This window comes from Manihot esculenta, chromosome 14 (genome assembly GCF_001659605.2).
Source record: "Manihot esculenta cultivar AM560-2 chromosome 14, M.esculenta_v8, whole genome shotgun sequence".
Classification (NCBI taxonomy): Eukaryota; Viridiplantae; Streptophyta; class Magnoliopsida; order Malpighiales; family Euphorbiaceae; genus Manihot; species Manihot esculenta.
Genome location: NC_035174.2, coordinates 9,025,277 through 9,047,323, shown reverse-complemented (window position 1 = coordinate 9,047,323; position 22,047 = coordinate 9,025,277). Strand labels below are relative to the sequence as shown.

Below are 22,047 nucleotides of genomic sequence, written 5' to 3'. Positions count from 1 at the left end.
TAATAATGCGAATTAAAATATTATATAATCGTGCGTGTTTAATTTAAAAATTAATACATGTAACATATTAGAATTTTATATATAGAATATTTATTATTCTTATAAATAATTAATTTAATATAAAATATATATTTTATAATAATATTTATAAATTTTTATATATTTTTATTTAAAATTTAAATTTAAATTTTTCGGTAAATACAAAATATATTAAGAAAATATTTAATCATTTTATTTGAACTTCAAAAAACTATTCACTTCCCTTTCTCATCGTAAGTTACTAAGTTACTTATGGAAGTAAATTATTTTCTTGAAATTAATATCCTATAAAACAAGAAATTTGAATAAAATAAAACACTAAATCAAATCAATTTTAATATTTCATCCTACAAAAATAACATGAAGTTATTTATATATAATAATATAATAAATCAATTAGTTTTACATTTTTTTCTTGAATATTCCCTAATTATTAAATTATTTTTTAAAATTAATAAATTTTATTTTTCAATACATAATAATAAGAGCACATTATAAAATTAATAAATAAATTATTATTTGAAAAGAAAAAGTTAATTGTAATTATATAATTTACAGGGAAACGAATACTTTTTATTCTATTTATTTATGTAAGCAGCTTATTTAATTTGTGAAAACAAAAATATTTATAATTTTATTTCAATTAAATTAATAAAATAGCATAAATATATATATAAACACAAATTTTATATTTATAATTATCAGTAATTTAAGATTAATTTTATTACTATAATTTTTTTTTGAAATGGTTTTAATACTATATTTTATTATTATAATTAAAATGGTAATATAAAAATAACTAAGATTATTCAATAATTTTTATAAAATGAATATTTAACTTTTAAGAAGTTTTATTTTTTTTTACAATAAATATGATATTTGATTCGATTGAAATGTAATTGTATTGTGATCGATCAATTTGCAAATAAGAGAATATGAGATAATTAATGCCTATCGCAGTTATTTTTACGTTTAAATCAATAAATTAAAAAAAAGCGAATGCAATAAAATATTTTGAATTCAATAGTAATTGTGTAAAACTGTATATATTAATCTATATATTTATCAGCTTTTATACTGTAAGATTGAGTTAGTTATTTAGAAATTTGACTAGTAATGGTTAGTAAATAAAAGATCTTATAATTATAAATGTAATGAAAATCTACTCAATTGTGTTATTTGATGATAATTTCTCGCAAAGTCTTATCTTTTTAAAAATAAAGTGAATTTTAATGAAAAATCGAGTATTAAAGAGATTGATTCTATCTGATAGATATTATATCAATATTAAATAAAGATTTTTGAATAAATTGAGTCAATAATTTAAACAGAACTTCGTTGTTGCTCAGATTTTCTTTATCATCGTTTAACTTCTCTATAACTATTCTCTTTTTTTTTTTTTTGCATTCTATTGCATAATTAAAATTAAAAATTTCATTCATAAGATTTTATTAAGCTTTGATAATTTGTATATATAGATGGAAAACGTTGAAATTTTTTTATTGGTTATTGGCATTTTATATTTGTAATTAAATTGTAAATTTATAAATCTTTTCATGAAATTTTAAGTGATTATTTTGTGTAATTATATGTATAATTGGATGGTAGACTAATAAAATTTCAAGTTAGTAAAATTAAAATTTAAATGTTATAGCAATAAATAAGAAACAAAATCATTGATGCATATTTTCTATAGAGGGATTTTCAAGCTAATTTAGTTCACATGTCTTCTTTTCTCCCAATTTTTTGCAGGGAGAGATTTTTCTCATAACCTTTTCTTTTCATAAGATAATTCGTACAACATAAAATTAAAGATATATATTTATACTGATCAGTAGCCTCTCAGCTTACCAGAAGCTTCCAATCTCTTATAGATTCCCACAACTAACCTAGTATCTATTACTTCTTCTCCACACCACACCATCGAATCTTTCTCTTTCGCAACCTTCTTGTTTCCTCCTAACCATCCCTTGTTGTTCAATTTCCCAATGCCGTTTGCTACTCGAATCATCATCTCCGCATAAGCTTCATGAAAATTGATCAAAAGCCTGTAGGGCGAGACAAGTTTCCACTTCAATTTCGGAGTTGTTTTTATTTTCCATAGCCGCCGAGTAGAAGCTCCTCCAAGCCTTATGGTCTTCAGCTTCCTTCTGTTGTTGTTTCCTCCTCCAAGTCTTTGGTATCTCCTCCTCCTCCAGTACCTCTTGATGCTGTCGTAGCATGCACTAGAAATGCTCTCCATGTGTTTGATTGTTTGTGATAGCGAGAGAGAATTGTGATGCATGCAAGGTCAGAAATGGGTGTGTTTATATAGCTAGAGCTGAGCTAGTGGCATGAGCAAGACAAGTAAATATGTTGCTTTATACTCAGATTAGGACATCTGACCTGGTAAAGATGGATCAAAGTAACATTCTCACTTAGCCTTTTTAAATATACAGATGCTTTTGCATTGGCTTTCATCGATGCTCTTCCTTTTAGAGTCTTCTTTCCCACATAATTACTTTGACCTTATTAATTAGAATTCTCTTTTTTCTTTTTCCTTTTTTTTTAATAATTATTAATAATTTCCCTGAAAGTGTATTTTTCAAAAATTAAATTTTCTTGAAAATAAATTAATTTAAATGAAATAATTTTTTTTTTAAATAAGAATTAATACTTATGATTAAAAATAATCTTAAATCAGTTTAAGCTTCCACATAATTAAGAAAGAAAAATGCTGATTGTTGGATGATTTGTAAAGCTAAAGGAAACTGAGCAGCTAAACCAGCGCAGAATTCTGGGACTTGTCTTATTCTCAATTTCTTTTTCTTTTTTTTTTTTCTAATTCTCAAATTCAGTAGATTTTAAATGAAAGGGCAACGCCTGGAACAGACCATTCTTCGGAATAATTTAACTTTACATTTGTCTTTCTTTCTTTTTTTTTTTTATTTTTTAATAGAAAATCATACTTAGGGTGACTTTTTCAGCATTAGTTTGACTGGGTGGGTCTAGAATCAGTCAAAAGTTCTTCTATAAAAGTTTTCAGAAAAGAGACCGTGTAAGCCTGGATTGGCTCCAGGGATAATGGCATGTGTAACTCAATTCAAATTCAAGTCCCACCGCCCCATCTCCTAATAAAAAAGATAATTGACAAAAAAAAAGGTGAACCGTGTACAATTGTAGAAAAGAATGCATTTTATCCATACTGTTTTCCTGTTGGTTGTGAAAATATACAAGAAGCGACTAGCGGAGGAAGATAATTTATTACATTGTATTTCTATCCCAAGAAACAATCATGGCCTTGAAATGTCTGAGCCAATTATTGTAATTGCATCTTTGCTTGATTTAATTGCAGTGCTGATGATTCTGTTCTAACAAGACCTTCTCATTGTCTGAATAAGCCATACAACTTCATTAGCACGTACCAGACAGCAAAAAGAGAAGTACTCATCAGGAACCACCAACTCCAAGATATCCATACTCTATTGCTTTGTGTCGGAACAAGTTGCTTCTTCTCAGTTTCTTCTTGCCTGCAAAGAAAATTTCTTTGTGGGTTAACGTAGAAGCTATAATCTTTTTCAAGAATCAACCGAGTACCCTGAAATTCGCAGAAAATTCTTTATATGATGTGTTCATGATTAAATTTGATTTGGGCAGAGTTAGTCACATGCCTAGGTGTTGTCTGAGGTTTAGGAATCTCCATCGGAGCTTCTTCTTTGGCTTTAGCTTTCTGAGTGGGTTTTGATTTTTGAGGTTTAATTGTAGCACTAGGTGCTCGTTCTTGAGGTTCTCTAGTTGCAGCTGACGACGATGAGGAAGGCTGTGTTCGGGGTTCAACACTTGCAATAGGAACGTCCTTCACCTGCAAAATACAGTAGCTTAGTCAAATCGACACTACTACAAGAATGGGTGTAAGACAATGGCCCAAAATTGTTGTCTTTATGTGCTTAAACTGACACTGTAGATACATTGCAGCGTAGGATAGACTTTTACTTATTTTTCTATTGCATAAACCCTAAAATGTAGTAGGGCAAGTTGCATTTGATTTGAACAAAATCCTGACAATAAGTAAGAAACTTACCAAATTCCTGAACTGAAGATTGTAAAATGTTCCAATGTATCTTTGCTTGGCAAGCTTCTGTTCCTTGTTTAGCTTACTCCAAAACCCATAAATGGATCCCATGTTCAACACCTTATTTGCATAAATCTTCCATGTATAGCTGCAAGATAATGAAGCATTGTCCAGTGATAATGGGAAATTTTATATGGTGAGATTTGTGATGATTTAGTTCATGTCATGCAATTACCATTCGTATATACGTTGCAGGCCTGTTGTTGAAATCTTGTTCCAATATTGAGGATCTGTCTTGCATTTCTCAAAGAAATCAGCAATCTTGTTGCTAGATTCATCTCCATTGTTGGGATCAACGTGGAATCCAGAGACACCATCAACAATAATTTCTGCTGGACCTCCTTGATTAGTTGCAAATGTGGGTAATCCACAGTTCATTGCCTCGATGACTGTTAGACCAAAAGCCTCATACAATGCAGGCTGCACAAAAGCTCCCTTAGTATCTGCGATGCACCGGTAGAGCTCTCCATTGCGGTATCTATCAGTTTGAGCTGCTATCCATCTGATCTGACCCTTAAGTTGATATTTCTCTATCAAAGCATGCATCTTGTTTATCTCTGCAATTTCTTCTCTATCTTTTGATTTAGATGGATCAAAGAATCCGGCTACAACGACAAGATTTACCAAGTTTCTTAGCCTCTTATTCTTTCCATACCACTCAGTTAATCCTGTAATGTTTTTCACTGTATCAAGTCTTGCCATGGAGAATATAATTGGTTTCTTCCTGTCTGCAAGAAATCCACTGTTCCAGGCATATTTCAGTTTTTAAGACAAAACAATTGGCTTCTTTCTAGATAATGAGAAAGCCTTCAGAAACTTACATGTGCTCATCATTATCCTGCTTGCTATAGATTAGTTCTTCAATGGCAGGATGAAAAGAAGTTAACCGCCTTCGTTTCTCTGTATAAGGGAAGTAGACAGATTGATCAGCCCCAGGGGCAGCAATGTTGAACTTCGGATCAAAGACATTGACGCCTGAGACGACTCGGCAAAGCCCTGGCATAGTAAATGCCCCATGGCTTTCATACTGTCCAGTCCTGTCTTTGCTGAGAAAATCGACTTTTTAAGTCAGCCATTGGATTAAAATCAATTGCTTAGAATGTTTAGTAATATGTGTTTTAGATAATAGGGTTACCTTCCTGCAATTTCTTGGTATGTGCTGGTTATGATAAAATCAGCTGTGTTCATTGCAATCATGTCAGCTGTGAATTGACAGGAGAAGTGGTACTTGGGATCTAATTGCTTCCATTTGGCATCTGAATCTTCATACTTGGTTTTCTCTAGAGCATGAGCTATAGTTCCCTGGATTTATAGCAGGCCAAAATTTAGAAAACAAGCCAAGTGATTACTTACAAGTTTATTAAAACTAATTGAGCTAGGCTTAAACCAGAGTTATGCCAAGTCTGCTGGCCATCAGAGAAGCCACCAAGTTTCCATCACTGTAATTCCCAATAATGAGATCTGGTTTACATTCCATGTGATCAAGAACTTTATCAGCAGCATCCTATTGAGAGAAAGAGAAAGAGAGAAGGAAAGATTAATGCACCGTTGATGAAAATAAAAGAAGTGAAATTAAATGAACATAATTGAAGGAAGAGGAGAGACTTGCCTGAGCAAATTTCTCAAGATAAGGATAGACATCGAAACGAGAGACCCATTGAGGAAGAATCCCTTTCTCTGTCTTGAATGGGACTCTAAGAATGTTGGAATGCTTTGTGCCAATGATGGGCTCCACTTCTTGGTTGCACTTGGTTCCTCGAGCTTCTGGTATAAGTCGTGTTATCTGGATTCATGTGAAGATGGTAGAGAGGAGAAAGGAATTAGCCCAGATTGAAATCTTTCTTTCATTCTTTGAGTTTGTATGTATGCTGCTTACCACAAGAATCTGAGGCTTTATATTAAGGCCTTGCTGCTTGATTCTGAGCAGAAGCTCTTCCTCAAATGCTCTTACTTGATCAAGAATGTAAACAACCTATGCATTGCAACGTTATATTTGTCAGGAAGCATTGTAGGAATTATTTCTTTATATATTTTGGGATGGTTTACGCACCTGGCCGCCGGTGTCCGGCAATCCAAGGACATCTGCCTGGCCAAAGTATCCATGTGGAGAGAAAATTACAATGTTGAACATGTTAGGAAGCCTGCCAAAGAACAATTCTAATCTTGCTGGGTCTGGAGCTTGAAGTGATTCGGAAAGCATTATCATTGTCTCTTTAACTCTTTCTGCAGTATTCCCCCATCCCTTCTCAAATCCTAACTCTTTCAGCCTGAAGAATTTCCAGATTATGGACCCAGTCACCAAATTGAAATTAGCAGACAGAAAAATTTACCTCTGTTGAAAATCCTGACACGGTGCCTCTTTTGGAAATCCTGAGAGAACATCTTCGGCACCAAGGAGAGCTACCTGAAGCTTGGCAACTGTATCCAGCTTTTCATTGATCATAAGCTTCTGCTTTTCAAAACAGCATTCACCTTAGTTTCCATCATTTTGAAAGTGTTATCAGTCATTCAGAAAATTTCTTGTAAAAATTAGGTACCTCTCCCTGATAATCAAGGGCTAGTAAATAGTCGAGCAGAGGCTTTGCATTGCCAGAGCTCCCACTAAGCTTTGATGACATGCATTTTGAGATAAAGTCCATCCCATTTCCAATAGAAGAAGAAAGAGTCAAGCGAGGAGTTGAAAAATCCATGGCTCCAAAATCTATCTCCAGAGCATTCTCATCCCTGGCCCTGCTCACAAAAATACCCATATCCATCTTTCCTTTGTTAAGAACTAATTAAGATGGAAGAAAGCTTTATGTGGTGCAATGGCTGCAGGAAAGTTACCAGCTTTCATCAAAGATCATTTCTTTGAACCGCAAGTATTCTGAAGCAGAGATGCCATCTACACTCAGATCATCAGCATGCACTTTAACGTATTCCCAGAATCCAGGATTTGGCCTTACAGCAAAAGAAACATAAGGTGGAACAACAGCTGCTTCCTGCAAATTTTAATATAATAAAAAACCATTTTAGCCCTTTAAATCTACATACTTTGTGTCTGAATTTGTCTATTGAGGACGAATACCTGAGTGGAACTCAGGATGTAACCCAGTAATCCTTCCATGACCCTTTTTCTTTCAACCTTGTCTTGTATAGATTTCTCCACTTCATCCATTATATGTTGGCGTTTCAGAAGTTTTTTCCCAGTTGCAATAAAGCTTTGCAATCAACCCAAGAAAGAAAATGACAATGATTATTTGAATGAAAGAACACAAAGAAGAACAGCATGTAAGAAAACAAACTACCTGGAAAAACATATCTTCATGTAATAGCGGCTCTGCCTCAATGCATCAGGCATAGTTTCTGCAATCGTTTCAGAACGCTTGAGGACTGGTCCGGAAGCCATTTTAAAAAAATACAACTCAAGACGCTTTCAAGAAGAGAAAGATTTCGGATTCAACAATGTAGTTCTGGGTTTCAATTGGTGGATTAATCTATTTATAGGAAGTTGATAATGGAGAAATAGCAAGGCTTTGTGTAGGAGAGTAGGAGAAGAAGATTCCTTAGAATTATTTGTGGGAAAGAGAAATTGAAAGAAAGAAAAGAATATGTAAATTGATAGAAGCAAATTTAGATTGTCTTATTTTTTGAGTATAAGATCTTAAAAGACGAGGGAAAAGAATTCTTTAAGGTTCTTAGAAATGGAAATATGCTTTCCTTCTTCTGCTATATCAGCATGACAGATTAGAAGCTGTCATGCCTCTACTTTTTACTGCTGCAGAATTTTGAGATTTTCTGCTGACTACTCTTATATATACATATATTCTTTGGGTAAATATCAAGTTACCTCTTCTTTATCTCAACAAAAAAAAAGAAAGAAGAGGTTAGTGCTTCTACTTCTATTGTTCTTTTCACCTTCATTGGTATTTCCATGGCATGTTTGATTGAAAAAAAAAATCACATTATCTACAAATAATTCTCTAAATATAAAGATGAATTTCACTAGGGTGGAACTAGAAAATTAATATATCATATAAATATAAAATAGAAGAAAAGAATATAAAATATCATACTATAAAATTATATTGATTAAAAATTATAATAAAATAACTATAATAAATATAAATATTACTATTTTTTAGTAAGTATTACGAATTTATAATTTTGATAATTATATATTTTGATAATATAATTTTTTATTATTTAATAGATATTGCCATCAAAATATTATATAAAATTCAAAAATTTGAAAATTGAGAAAAATTATAAAATTAATTGCCCATATAAAATTATAAAAATTATAAAATTCAGATAAATATGAATTTGCCCATATGGTTATTATCATCCGGCTAGACCATATGAAGTATTAATTAAATTTCAAATCAAGACTTCATAAAAAGATGAAATAATCTTATAAATGCACCTTGTAGTTTAGCTTGATAAATTTGGTTTTTATCTCTTAATTGACAAAGCACCAAATCATAAATTGTGGTTTAGAAAATCTATTATTGGATTATACAGTATCTCGTGTTTAAAAAAAATACTCCTTTAATATTTTAGAGCGGCCTTCATCTGCCTCTCTAAGTAAGGGAATGCCTCCCTTCTGATCCCATCTTTAGATTTTCTCTCCATCACCAAATCGAGTTGTACGTAAGTTTAGCATTCATAGTTTGGGGGAGGTAAAATTGTTTTTCAAGGAAAAAAACCACTGTAAAAAATAATTTTAAAAAATGTTATTTTGTTTATTTTATTTTCTAAATTAAAATTAATTAATTTAGGTTTAAATTATTTTTTAATATTTAACTAAGATATTTAAAAGAACAGTGTTTTATTTTGTAACGAACTAACGATAACTTCAATAGCATTTTTTTTAGTACGACTTCAACAGCAATTTTAATTTAATAATCATTTTTCACATATTATTTTCGAGACCCGTGTTTCACTTCATACACTTGCACGAGTGTCTGCTTCTACATCAGGCTCTAATGATTTGGGTTCTTCTCCCTCTATGAAGTATTATGATAATTTATTAGAAAAACAGTACAAATTTAGATTTTTTTTTTCCCTTCATTGTTCATGACTCAAGCTATTAAAGTAAAAAAGAAAAAAAAAATTACAGCTACGAGTACAAGTCAGGTAAAAAAGGCCAACTGTTAGCAAGCATAAACTATGAACAGCCAAATGCTTAAATGGAATCAATGAATTAAACTAAAAGGAGCAGGTTCAGGGGTGAACCAACCGAACATTTCAAGTATAGATGTCTGCTGATGTAAAGGAAAACATGCTGTTGAGTTTAAACGGTATGGTAATTTCACGAGGTATCCCTTCTTATTTTTTCTTTCCATTTGTTCTTCTTATTTTGTTGTCAAAAACCTGAAGTCAGCGTCTCCTCTCACCCTCTGTTCCCTCCAGAATGGGGCTTGTGTCACGTGTAGTGACATTCTGATGTTGCGAATCAATATATACATTCTGAAGCTCTGATTGACGCACGTTAAGACAACTTGTGTTATTAGAAGGCTGAGTACCATTCCGAGATTCTGCCAACATCTGGAAGTATGCATGAGGTCCCCAGCCTGCAAATCACATTTTGCAAATTAAGAAATTCAAATTACACAACTAATGCACCATCACATGATTTGGCGAAAAATCTTGATTGAATCTAATTTTGCCTAAGCCATGAAACTTCATTGTGAGATGATAGACTTTCGCTAAGCTAGTTGGACAAAAGCAAAATCTACAATCCTGACACCAGCAAAATCATCACTTTTAATACATGTGCATAGACTTTTGAAACAAAATTAACATTATATTTTTCATAACAAATTAACTTCATCAGAGTTTCTCATTGAACTCCATGAATCAAACACTTAAAATTCAAGAAAAAAGGAGATAGACAGCTTAAGAGACCTACTGAACTATATATTGGAAGTGATGTCTGAAAGGTGGTTACATGTTCACATCCTCATTTTGTCAAACAGAAAAATCTTCACCATGCAATTTCTGCATATCAGGTAACAAGTACCTAAATAACTTCATTATATGAAAGGAATCGCCAAAAAGAAAAACCAAAAACCTTAATATTTTAATACAAAACTGACAGACATAATGAAACAAACATCTAAGAATTCTACACCAGCCTTGTAATTCCATTTTTCCCCAGTAGAAAGTAAATGCATATATAAACTTTGCCAAAAGTTCTTAGCATCTCCATTTATAAATTTTGGACATCAATGTATAAATAGTCAAATCAATAAGTAAGATGGAGATGGAAATAAGGAAGAATATACCGTCTATATCATACGGGGGTGGGAAGAATTGCAAGTAACAAAATGAAGCAACTGTGAGCCCTGCACACAAAGTTAACAATATAATGACAAGAGTTTCATTTGTAACAAGTAGTCAATGCAGAAAAGTGAATCTCTGAAAAATAGACCTATAAGACCCCCAGTGAATACATCCTGCCAGTGATGCCAGTAGTCATCGACTCGAGAAATTCCTACAAGAGCAGCAACAAGTAATGGTAGGAAAATAATACAAAGCTTTGCAACATGGCCCCTTTGGTCAAAAGCCCTGATTTTCCCAGATAGGTACCATGATAGAAAACCAAGACCTGCAAAGGACCCTGCATATCAACAAGCAGTTCTTAGCTAACATCTCACTACGGATGCAACAGAATCAAGAGTAGTTCCTGCAGACAAGGAATATTTAGCACACATGTCCTGAATGGCCAAAGCAGTGAAGACAAAATTGATTTTTTTTTTTTTCTCAAGAAAGATAGAACTTGTTGAAATGAGAAACACTTCCTAAAATAAAATATAATATATAGAAAATTTGCAATAGCTTCCTACTTTATCTAATTAAGAGACTATGTCTATCAAAACGAGATCTATATTGGTTAATAAAATTCTATTGCACTTAATTTAAAGGTGCCAAACGACAGCTCTGGACCTTTCCTTTTTTTTTTTTCTTTTGCTAGGTGGGGGTACATCTGTTGGACTAGGCTAAACCGTATGAGAACAAGCATGCACTATTGAGTCATCGCAATCTGACAACAAACAAAAAGGGTTCCATTAACAGAATTTCCCGAAGTCAATCTTCATTATTTTTAATTATTGGGAGAAGAAGCAATAAATTAAGGAAATATCACAAAAGACTCAATAGATTTGTTTACAGAAAAATATTATCACCAACTAGATTTAAGCACACTCCATTACACATCAAGAAGACTATTCAATTTTCCTTTTATCTGCGGGAAAGCCTGGAACTTTAATCAAGGAAAAAAAAAAGCAATGCTGGTGTAACAGAAGACCAAAAATGCTAGGCAGCACTATGATATTTCATAACAACCAAGACTGGTGCTTAACTATATATAATTATAGGCAGAGGCTAAGAAAATATATGCAGAGAGCAACTTCTCAGAAAATATACCACGAAGTAAAACGGCAAACTACAACAAATAAAGTAGAAATCTCATATATCTCATACAAGCATAAGGTACTAATTATTAATTGGGCCACTTACAAGAAGTGTGTCCACTAGGAAAACTTTTGTGTCCTTCCTTGATGACACTCTTTATTCCGGTGCACATAACATCAGTTGTGACATTATTATACGCCTATATGTGTTAACCCAAGTAAAAGTATGAGCACAAGATACTTTGATCACAAAAACTCTGATCCAAACAATGTTTCAAATGGGCAGTTAATTAATTAGGGAACTTACCCCCTTGCCATCTGGGAAACAACGCCAAAAGAAGTCAGGTCTAGGACGACCAACTGCATCTTTAATTGCATCAGTTATAACTCCAGTGATAAGCACAGAAAACAGAAGGCCTGTATCCATCATATTTTGTACGTGACCACATTGATACAAACAACACATGCAATTGGCAGGAATTAGAAAAAAGACAGAGAACTACCCAGAATAGCATGGTGCAGATCATAGACATCCCTTCTGATGAAGTAATAGACAATAATGATGACAAAAGGCAGCAATATTGCAATAATCTATTGGGAGAGACAGGGACTTCTTTAGAAACAAAAACAACAAATCTGGCAACTTTCTTTTTTATCAAAAGAAAATTTCCAACATAACATATTATTTCTTAAAGTTGAAACATACTGGAACAGCCCAAAAGGGAATGGTATTATCTTTCATTGGGTATGACAAGTCTGTCATCATATCTCTCCCAACAAATCGGTGAAATGGTTCAATAACATTCAAAACGACATCCATCACCACAAGAAGCAAAAGAATTAGCCAGTCATGCATATGTGTCCTGGCAACTTTGACTCCATGGGATCTTACGGTGTGAGCGCCCAACTGAATCTCAGGCATTGTGTCACTGACCTGAATTCAAATTGGAAAACAGCTGATGAAAATAATGCCAAATTTGGAAGGCCTGTGGCACTCAAAAATCATACTGAGTAAAAGGTAAACAGTCCATTTAGGCATGCAAAACGCACTAAATTTTTGTAACTCTGAAGAAAGAAAGCAAACAAAAAATATGTACCATTCATTAGTTGATAAAAAGATGACGAAAACTAGTAGTGGCAAAGATTACTGGTCAGAACATGATAGTCAGCAACATTGACATAACAAAATAAAGTGACTTCCAAATGCCAGAACACAATCCATTGAATTCTGAAATCCGAATTTGTTAAGAAAAATTAGAATAAATCATTTACCAAATGAGAATGTGAAATGTTTAGTGAGGAAATGTTTAAGTAAGCATGCATGTAACTGATAGATCAAGTGTTTACTCATCATCCCCTGTGGTATACCAGATAGATCAAGTGTTCACTCTTCATCCCATTAAAAGTTCCAACACAAGCATAATTTTCCCTTGACTACTAGGCAGTGTAGTCTCCATGAAAAGGCATCCCTTAGGGGTCATGAAAAAGACACAGAGAAACAATGAATTGACCTTCTTCAGTAATGAACAAAAATGTAGCCCAACTATGTTGGCCAAGTAATTGTACCAAACACAGTAAAGCATTTATAAAGCACAGGTTTTTAAACAGAATAGGCATAGCACATTCACAAGCAATCAGGGCTTAATTTGCAGTCCAAATCATGGTCATGCTTGGCTTAACCAAATGAAAAGAAAAGCCTCAAAACCAAAGGATGAGGATCTTCAACAAGGGAGTTTGATACGAAACCTTTTATTATATGCTGAATTCCATTTGGGTTAATTGTTGGGTTGGGGCAATACAAGAAAGAGGGAAGAAAGGTTCCACATATTATTCCCTTTAATATATTGGCAATGTGTAAAACAAACACGTATTTTAGACATATCAGTTCATTTCCAAGAAGGAGAAGAAGAATAGGAAGAAGGCATCAAACATAAAGTGCACCATACTAAGTGAAACGTTTATTTGACACTAAAAAAGATAGAGACAGAGACAATTATTTTTTGGTTGAATATGTATTAGTGAAAGACTGAAGCAAAATTCCTCAACAAGTGTGATCAGCCCATGCATCAAACAGTAATTCAAGCTCCAGTTTACCGATATAAAATAAAATAAAAAAAATGAATCTGAAGCAGATGTAAACATTTATCTTCAGTTTACCGATATCTAGCGACCTTAAGCTTCTTCAAGCAGGTTTTCTCATATGAACGATCCGTTTCGTTGTTGAGAAATTTTCCAGAATATTAAAGCAGCAAAGAAAAATATTGGGAGGTAAGACTCGTCTTCTATGACAGACCTTAAAATCGAAGGCTACTAAAGTTTAGCATCTTTCAACATTTTACAACAAAGGCAACAAAAGCCAATCAATTATTCATTTCTTTCTCATTCACATCCTCCGATTTCTCAGTAAACAAACAGTATTCCAATAAAAAAAAATCTAGAAAGAAGCAAGCAGAGGACTGAAGACATGGAAGATGAACTGACCTGAGCTGAAGAGGAGTAACTTGGAATTTGGGAGAAGGAAAAGTGGAGAGTTTTTATTTTTAAAGCAAATGAACAATGCGCGTTTTATCTTTGCTGTCGCTTTCCAAGAATCCAGCTTATTGTTTCACGTGGTCGTGACCGTATACAAACAATTCCTCGTCCTATTACTCTTTTTGTTTTACATCAATAATTAACTTCAGCCAACTTTTAAAAAAAAAAAAAAAACAATACAAAACACATGAAAATAAAAACAATTGTATGTAATTATAAAGTTAATTTTATTAATTTGTTATTATTATCCATTAGGCTACGCTGATCGAGTCTAGACTTTTTACTTCTAAGTTCGGGACCCGTTTTACATCACTCCATTTCTCGCGCAAAAAAAAATATTTTAAATTATATATTATTTTAAATAATAATTTATTTATTTATTAATACGTTATTTAAATTCATAGAAAACATCGGTTGAAAAAAAAAGTAGTATATAAAAAAGTTGAAATTTTTTTATCCATTTAATTAAATTTCTTTTTATTATTCTTAAAACTGACGGAACATATACATTAAGAATGGAATAGAGTAAATAACTTTAATTTTATAATTTAATATATTTTTAATTAAAATTAAAATTTATAATTTGTAATTTCAAATTTTTATACTATTAAATTTATACATATATATCTAAATAATTCATGGATCAAGAAGTATTTAATATAATAAAAAAATTTATTATAATTTTAAGAGGAAAAAAAAAAAGCTATTGCGAGTACAGCTACATAAAACAAATAAGGGAGATAATACCTTATGAAAAAATAAAATAAAAAAGTCAACACTGGGCTGGGTTTCTGGTCCCGCGTTATTCCTTGCTTGTCAGGATATAAAAGACAGGTGTTCTTTTCCTCTTTCAAAGACTTTAAGAAAAAGGGTGTGGCGGCAGCAATTGCTCTCCGGATTATAAATTAAAGAAGTTGGTAAACCAAACCACCAAATGGTCATCGTCGGCGCCCGTTCGAGGTTCAATTGGGCCTCTCGGCTTTTTTTTTATATTTTTTTTTTTGTTGTGGCCGAGAGCTGTCATGTATAGAAACAATGGATTTACATTTTCTATAGCGCGAAGCTTTTCGAGACGTTATTGATATTCTTGATAGTTGCCCACTATTTCAAGAGCTAAAGGAGTCAAAGAGTATGAGTACAATCGATCGCTATGACTCTCAAGAGAAGCGTTAATGAATATCAATTACAATTATTTTGCTATGGATTATGATGGAGAAGTGGAAGTAGTGATTGAAAAAAAAATATATTAATAAATTATGTTGCTTGACTAATACTCATTAATTTGCTTCGTATATAAGATTGGTCAAGACTCCTAATAACATAATGCAATTTTTATTGTTGGGCTTATATCATCAACTATGATGACAAGCTTCCAAATATGAACACCGCTTTCGTATAATTTTAGCTAAATATTAATTAAAATTAATATTTGCAGAGGAACTTCCTAACGCAAATGTACATCACCTATGTGCAACGCACAAGATACACACAAGTTTACCTTCTACCAGATTCCAACTCATCCAACGACGTAAATGCATTGCCGTTTTCTCGGAGTTGTAAACTCACTGCTTCTACATCCATGGCCTGCATATTAAGTACATTTGTAGTCTGCCCTGCAGTTGCATTAGATCGTGACTCCTCCAGCGCCTGAAAATATGCGTAAGGCCCCCATCCTGAAGTATACACAAAATAACCACATCTTAGGAATCTTATTCACAACGGATAAGTCTACTCCAACAATTATTTACTCTATATATAAAGATCCAACTCTCGAAAAGTAACAAATTAAAGTACCTTCATCACAATATGGAGCTGGGAAAAACTGCAAATAGCAAAAGGCTGAAACAACTAGCCCTGCGACCAAAAATTTATGTATATCCTACTGATGTGAGATTTTGAGATGCATCAAGCTAGCAAGTGATCACACACAAACACTGACCTATAAGAGCTCCAGCAAACACATCCTGCCAATGATGCCAGTAGTCATCTACCCGAGATATGCCAACAAGTGCTGCAGCAAGTAGCGGCAAAATAATGATGCATAATTTTGCCACATGCCCTCTCCGATCAAATACTTTGATTTTGCCTGATAAGTACAGTGATAGAAATCCTAATCCAGCGAAGGACCCTGTTGAGCATTTCTCAATTGAATCAGATCATTTGATAAGGGAAATTTTCAAGCTTCTAATTTCACAGATTTTCGTTTTGAGTTGCTTACATGAAGTGTGACCACTTGGGAAACTTTTGTGTCCTTCCTTTATATCACTATCCTTACCATGACATATTACATCTCCCCACTGATTATAGAACTAAACAAGCGAAAATATAGAAAATAAATAAATAAATAATAAAAATTGTACACACTTGAAAAAATTGAAAAGGAAGGGAACTTACGTCCTTTCCATCAGGAAAGCAACGCCAGAAGAAATCAGGCCGGGGGCGACCAACTGCATTTTTTATTGCATCCGTGATGACAGCAGTAATCAAAACAGAAAACAACAGGCCTGCTCTTCAAAATTAGCAAAATAGATACAAAATCATCAATTAAAATCTTCATCATAATATAACATTTGCTTTCAGAATTCAGATACAAGAATCAATGTATATAGAATTCACCTAAAATGCTGTGGTGTAAATCATAAACATCTCTCCTTCGAATGTAAACAAAAACAAAAATAGCAATGGGCAACAAAACTGCGTACAACTGATCATCAAAGATAAAACAATAACATTAATACTAATCACAGCAGTGAAGAAAAAAAGGGAAAGCTATCTGAACTATGAAGAAATCTTGAACTTACCGGCACAGACCAGGTAGGCACCGTGTTGTCTTTGAAAGGATATTTAAGGTCGTCCATCATATCCTTTCCTACGAAACGGTAAAATGGGTGGATAATGTTTAGAACTATCACTATCACTCCAAGGAGAACTAATATAAGCCAGTCGTGCTTGTGGTTCCTTGCAACTCTTGCTCCATGAGATCTAATGGTGTGTGCTCCGAGATCCACCTCCCTCATTCTGCCCTCTTGCTGAATTCAAACGATCAACCAACTCAGGCCAGTGAAGTTGCAAAGACACCTAATTAGCCTTTATTTATAATATTTAAACATCCAACAAACAGCTGTTTTTATCTGTACACATTGCTCTCTCTTCCACTTACCGCAATATGAACATTTTCTCATGGAAAAAGCACTACCTATGTTGTACTAAGAAAGTATTAGGATAATTTTCCCAATAAACTCTTGAGTTTGCAACCACACGAGGACATGTCAAGGGTCACTTTGCAATTCGTATATAAGGAACACCATAGACCCAAGATACAAATACGCGGATTCTATAAAAAATCTACATTTAATTAGAATTATCTCTAAGTTGGTTGATTAAGCCCCACATCGGTACGATATAATAAGTAATGAGAAACTCCAAGTCAAATTCTCAATCGCGTTCTTCCACCTTTAATTTTGTCCATTATGCTGAACAAATCAACCAACTGATGAGCAAAAGCTGATGGAGATATTAGATATTTATATCTTCACTAACTGTTGAGCCCAAATTATTAGGCTTAGGTGAGCCATCAATTAGTTTCCTGTTTGAAGCATTAAAACCACTTTTTCAATATTTGCCGACACTGATAGTTATTGGTGATGTACAAAGCCAAAAAAATCCCACCAAATCAAACTTCAAACTTCACTCCGATCCTCTTGCTCATATCATACAAATACCTGACACTGTTTTTTTTCCTTCTCACTGCACGTCTCAGAGATGCCATTATAAGGGATAATGAATGAATTAGGCAGACCCAGAAACTTAATAATTTGAAATTGACAAAAACTGGCTTTTACAATTCAGTGGATGACATGACAAATCATTTATTACAGTATATTATATTTAAAAAAATACCCTACTAACCTGAAACCAGCCACGGAGATTCTGAAGAGAAAACCATGATACCAAATTCCTCCACGCCATTGATGAACAAACACAGCGATATATTCTCTACAACAGAAAAAAAAAAATGTTATAGTTCTTCATGTGTATCACTCTTACTCACAAGAAAAGAAGCAGAATCTTTATCTGCAACAGCGAAGAAAGGAAAAGTAAAAGAGTGATAAACAAGACAATTATATGAATTACCAAAGTATAAAAGCAAGAGATGCTTATTTATCAGGTACCTCAAAATTAAGATTTTCTTCAAGGAGAAATCTGGATTTGAAATTTGAAATTAAGAAGGAAAAATGACCCAATAACAAGTTAATTATCTGAGTTTTCCACAGAGCATAGGCTTCCGGCGGCTGTGCAGGATTTGAATTAGAGAGAGAGAGAGAGAGAGAGAGAGAGGGAGACAAAGAAAAGCAGTTTTTGGACTGAAACGAAATGAGATGATTTTTGGCGCCGGACACTTAGATTTTATAGAAAAACATGAATCGTAAAATATTTGGACTACTTTACAACGGCTCTGTTGAAGACTTGAAGTCTCACGCTGTACTTGACGTACCTTTTAACGGCCAATAGCGAGGACCGGTCTGGGGGAACATCGATCTCAGCCCTCGGATTGCTTGACCATTTCTGATTGATTAGGAGCCAGCGCGAGGAAATCTAGGACGACTAAAGAAAAAACGGCAACTTCTAGATAAAAATATAGTATGAACGACGTAGTTTCGGAGGATAGAGAAGAGAATCAATAAGCGCGACGTTTGCAGCGTGTGAAAAGTCTAAAAGCCAGACGATTATAAACGAACGTTCGTTAATAGTGTAGGTGGAACCTATGTGAGAGATGATGCAGCGGCAGCAGGATCAATTTGTCCGCTACGTTTTCTGATTTATAGGATTTTCGCTGGTCAGCCTTTTCGCGTTCGTTTCCAGAAGCCTCTATGAAGAATTACAAGTCCTAGTCTTTCACATGTTCCAGGCAATATCCTCAAAAATACAATACGAATTTTAATAATTTAGCATTTTAACTTCTGAGCTTCATCCCATTTTCGGTTGCTCTAAAAGGTGGGGCCAACGATTGTGTGGTAGGAGTTTCAATGTGAGTTGTTTTGATAAGACTTCTCTTAGACTTGATATTTTTGGGATATAAACTGCTCTTTCATAATTTTATATCGATTATATATAAATATATGTAGATTTATATATTATTAAGGAATTTTTTAAAAATTATTATGTCTTTAGGTTAGATTCAATGATTATGATTTGTGTGAGTTTATCTTTTCACACAAAAAATATCGCTAATTGCAAAATTCATGATTATATTTCTTCAAGGTATGTGGGAGAGGATAAACTCACTTAGGGATTATAGGTTAAGGTTATTTAGATTAGGGTGTTAAATGACTAAATCAAATTAATTTTTAAAAAAGTTAAATTTTATGATATTCAGCTGTTATTTATGTGCAAATTTATAAATCATCAATTAAATTTATAATATATAACTCTTAACTTAATATTATTAAATAATTTGAGATAGTCACTCTGCAGAGTTAGAGATTGAGTTAAAAAAATTATACAAATCTAATGGACCTATAAATAAAGAATTATCAAAAAATTATACAGAACAAATGAATTTAAAAAGAGATTCATACGAAATTAGGCCGTTATAAATTTAGTTCATTAATTTTTTTTTAATTTAAATTTTACTTATTACAAATTTAAATCAAATATTGATAAATTTAGATTTGATTCATTTAACAAACGAATCAAGATCTAATGCTTATTTAAATTGGATTGAGTGAAATTAAATTTTTATTAAATCAAGACTCTGAATAATTTAATTTATTTATATATTTAATGAATAATAATAATCTTCAATAATTATAAGATAAAAAAAATTGAGTATTGTTTAATTTTAAATAATTTATAATATAATTGTTAAGATTTAATGAAACACACAACTTAATTTCTGCCATTTTAATAATAAATAATTTAATTTATGAGATTTCATTATTCTTTTTGTTAAAATTTATTATTAAATTATAATAATGTAAATTTTCAAATTTCATTTTAATCGTTTAGTTTTAATAATTTATAACAATTTATTTCTTTTTAATTAAACATAATTGTATTATAAGAGTCCAATAAGGCAAAATGCATATTTTGGGAATTGTTCAATATCTACTCTCTTATCTCATACTTGATCTGTGAGTAAACCAAGTCCATACACATAATTATTTGCCATTTTTAAAACAAAGAAAATGAAATGCATTGCATATAAAGAAAATTCATGCACTGTTCACGATTTAAGAATTAAAATAATTTAAAAATATTCAAATAAAAATATAAATTATAAAAAAAGAATAAAACTTGAACAAAGAGGAGTATGAAAATGGAAATTGTTAGGCATGAGCATGTGGATTTTAGCCATGTACAGACTGTTGACAAATGTATATTGAGTTGGAATTAAAGCTAATATCTACCAATAATGACAAATTATTGAAATATTAGGTAAGATGTGAATTCATCATCTCATAATTATCCACTTTTTTCTCTTCTTCATTTCTATGATTAGTTGGCTTATTATTTCCACTACCTCTATCTTCTAATTTTAACATTAGTGATAATTTTAACATTAGTGATAGCACATCATATATTCTTTTTTAATTTAAATTTTTAAAATAACATTGATGACCGCTGGATTTCTCTACCCCGGTCAGAGGTCAAGCCCTCGATCACGACCTATCGTTCGGAGGCCCACACGACCCAGTACAAACAAGTTCAACCCGTTCGAACCTTGATACAAGGTCCATATAACCAGGCCGGTCCAGCCCTCACTGCTTCTCAGGCTGATCCTCCTTGGACTCAGTATTATTTCTATCTCCCGGCCCAACCCGGAATTGGGAAGAAGGCCCCACCTTCAGCCTTGTAGACCCATCCACACACGCATGAAGGGAATCAGAGGCCGTTACGCATGAGACAGGTACCGGATATTCTCGTACAATCGTATCAATATGGCAGAGACAGATGGTCCAATAATAATCAGGCCGTTACACGTTACTGGCAGACGATAAAAACAGATAAAAGGATAATAACCCTCCCCTAAGCCTCAAGTTTTTCAATATTTCAAAAATCTCTGTAAAATTCTATTATTTCTGAATTTCAGATCATCAAACATCAATAAAGAAATGTAAAAATGTGTCTAATGAAAAGATAAAATAACAAAATGAATCCACGTATTTGAATAATATTATAATAATTTATTTAAATTATTTTTCTTATAAAATAAAATATATTAAATAAAAAAATTAGTTTTTATAATATAAAAAATTCATTAACTAATTTCTTAATTTTAAAAAATAAATTAAAATTTTTTATAAAATTTTTAAAAATTTAATAATTAATTATTTTATTAATTTTAATTATTAAGTATTGTGAAAAAATTTTAAGAATTAATTAATATATATTTTTATAAAATTGAAAAATTAATTAATGAGTTTTCTTATATTATAAAAATTAAATAGTAAGACTAATTAGTATATTTTTTAATATTTTAAAAATATCTAATATTTTTTTAAAATTAAAAAATTAATTTATAAATTTTTTATACTATAAAAATTAAATAGTAATTTTTTTTTTAAATGATATATTAGACAAGGGCCAAGAGACCCATTGAGGCCCGTACCTATTATTAGGAATCCAAACTAAAGGCCACCATAGAATTTTGCTGAGAAGAGGTGCCTTCTCCAGTTCAATATTTAGGGGTGGTGGTCCAAGCCCAATATTTAAAGGCTCATTCTCAGGTGAACTTGGCTAGGAATTAGTTGAATTATTAATTTTATATTAGATTTAAAAGACGTAATTTTATCTAGTATTAATAATAATAATAATAAAAGATTCCATGGGCACAGAGACGTGGAGATAATAATTGAAGAGCACTGTGTACATAATTGATTGTACTAGCAGGGACCAGTATTGATCTGAAAATAGAAATTTAGAGACCAAAATGGATGAAAATGAAAGAAACAAAGAAAGTTTGTG

General features: G+C 32.3%; 3 protein-coding genes across 10 annotated transcripts; all 3 read right to left on the bottom strand.

Annotated features, from left to right (window-relative positions):
* Positions 1-3,195: 3,195 nt before the first annotated feature.
* LOC110630948 (sucrose synthase 7) lies at positions 3,196-7,845 on the bottom strand. Its single transcript, XM_021778608.2, has 15 exons — positions 7,438-7,845; positions 7,218-7,350; positions 6,977-7,131; positions 6,688-6,880; positions 6,481-6,599; positions 6,201-6,417; positions 6,027-6,122; positions 5,760-5,933; positions 5,538-5,654; positions 5,286-5,452; positions 4,972-5,196; positions 4,326-4,892; positions 4,100-4,238; positions 3,690-3,880; positions 3,196-3,548 (listed from the first exon to the last, which is right to left on the bottom strand). The coding sequence occupies exons 1-15, from the start codon at positions 7,536-7,538 to the stop codon at positions 3,404-3,406; spliced, it is 2,739 nt and encodes a 912-aa protein (XP_021634300.1). The 5' UTR covers positions 7,539-7,845; the 3' UTR covers positions 3,196-3,403.
* A 1,469-nt stretch (positions 7,846-9,314) lies between these two features.
* Positions 9,315-14,155, bottom strand: LOC110600109 (lipid phosphate phosphatase 2). 5 transcript variants are annotated; one of them, XM_021736846.2, is made up of 8 exons: positions 14,029-14,155; positions 12,254-12,481; positions 12,051-12,138; positions 11,855-11,964; positions 11,654-11,747; positions 10,566-10,754; positions 10,420-10,479; positions 9,315-9,705 (listed from the first exon to the last, which is right to left on the bottom strand). In XM_021736846.2, exons 2-8 carry the CDS (start codon positions 12,467-12,469, stop codon positions 9,512-9,514), a joined length of 951 nt encoding a protein of 316 aa, XP_021592538.1. In that variant the 5' UTR covers positions 12,470-12,481; positions 14,029-14,155; the 3' UTR covers positions 9,315-9,511. The 5 variants fall into 5 exon arrangements, 4 of the variants coding, with proteins under 4 accessions (XP_021592538.1, XP_021592537.1, XP_021592536.1 ...); XM_021736845.2 differs by having other exon boundaries at positions 12,645-14,142; XM_021736844.2 differs by having other exon boundaries at positions 12,916-14,142.
* A 1,148-nt stretch (positions 14,156-15,303) lies between these two features.
* Positions 15,304-18,982, bottom strand: LOC110630685 (lipid phosphate phosphatase 2). Of its 4 annotated transcripts, none has more exons than XM_043950760.1 (9): positions 18,575-18,982; positions 17,989-18,075; positions 16,881-17,826; positions 16,696-16,783; positions 16,474-16,583; positions 16,298-16,388; positions 16,019-16,207; positions 15,874-15,933; positions 15,304-15,752 (listed from the first exon to the last, which is right to left on the bottom strand). In XM_043950760.1, exons 3-9 carry the CDS (start codon positions 17,094-17,096, stop codon positions 15,574-15,576), a joined length of 933 nt encoding a protein of 310 aa, XP_043806695.1. In that variant the 5' UTR covers positions 17,097-17,826; positions 17,989-18,075; positions 18,575-18,982; the 3' UTR covers positions 15,304-15,573. The 4 variants fall into 4 exon arrangements, with proteins under 4 accessions (XP_043806695.1, XP_021633920.1, XP_021633919.1 ...); XM_021778228.2 differs by having other exon boundaries at positions 16,881-17,108; positions 18,575-18,981; XM_021778227.2 differs by lacking the exon at positions 18,575-18,982 and adding an exon at positions 18,252-18,541 and having other exon boundaries at positions 16,881-17,108.
* Positions 18,983-22,047: the final 3,065 nt, after the last annotated feature.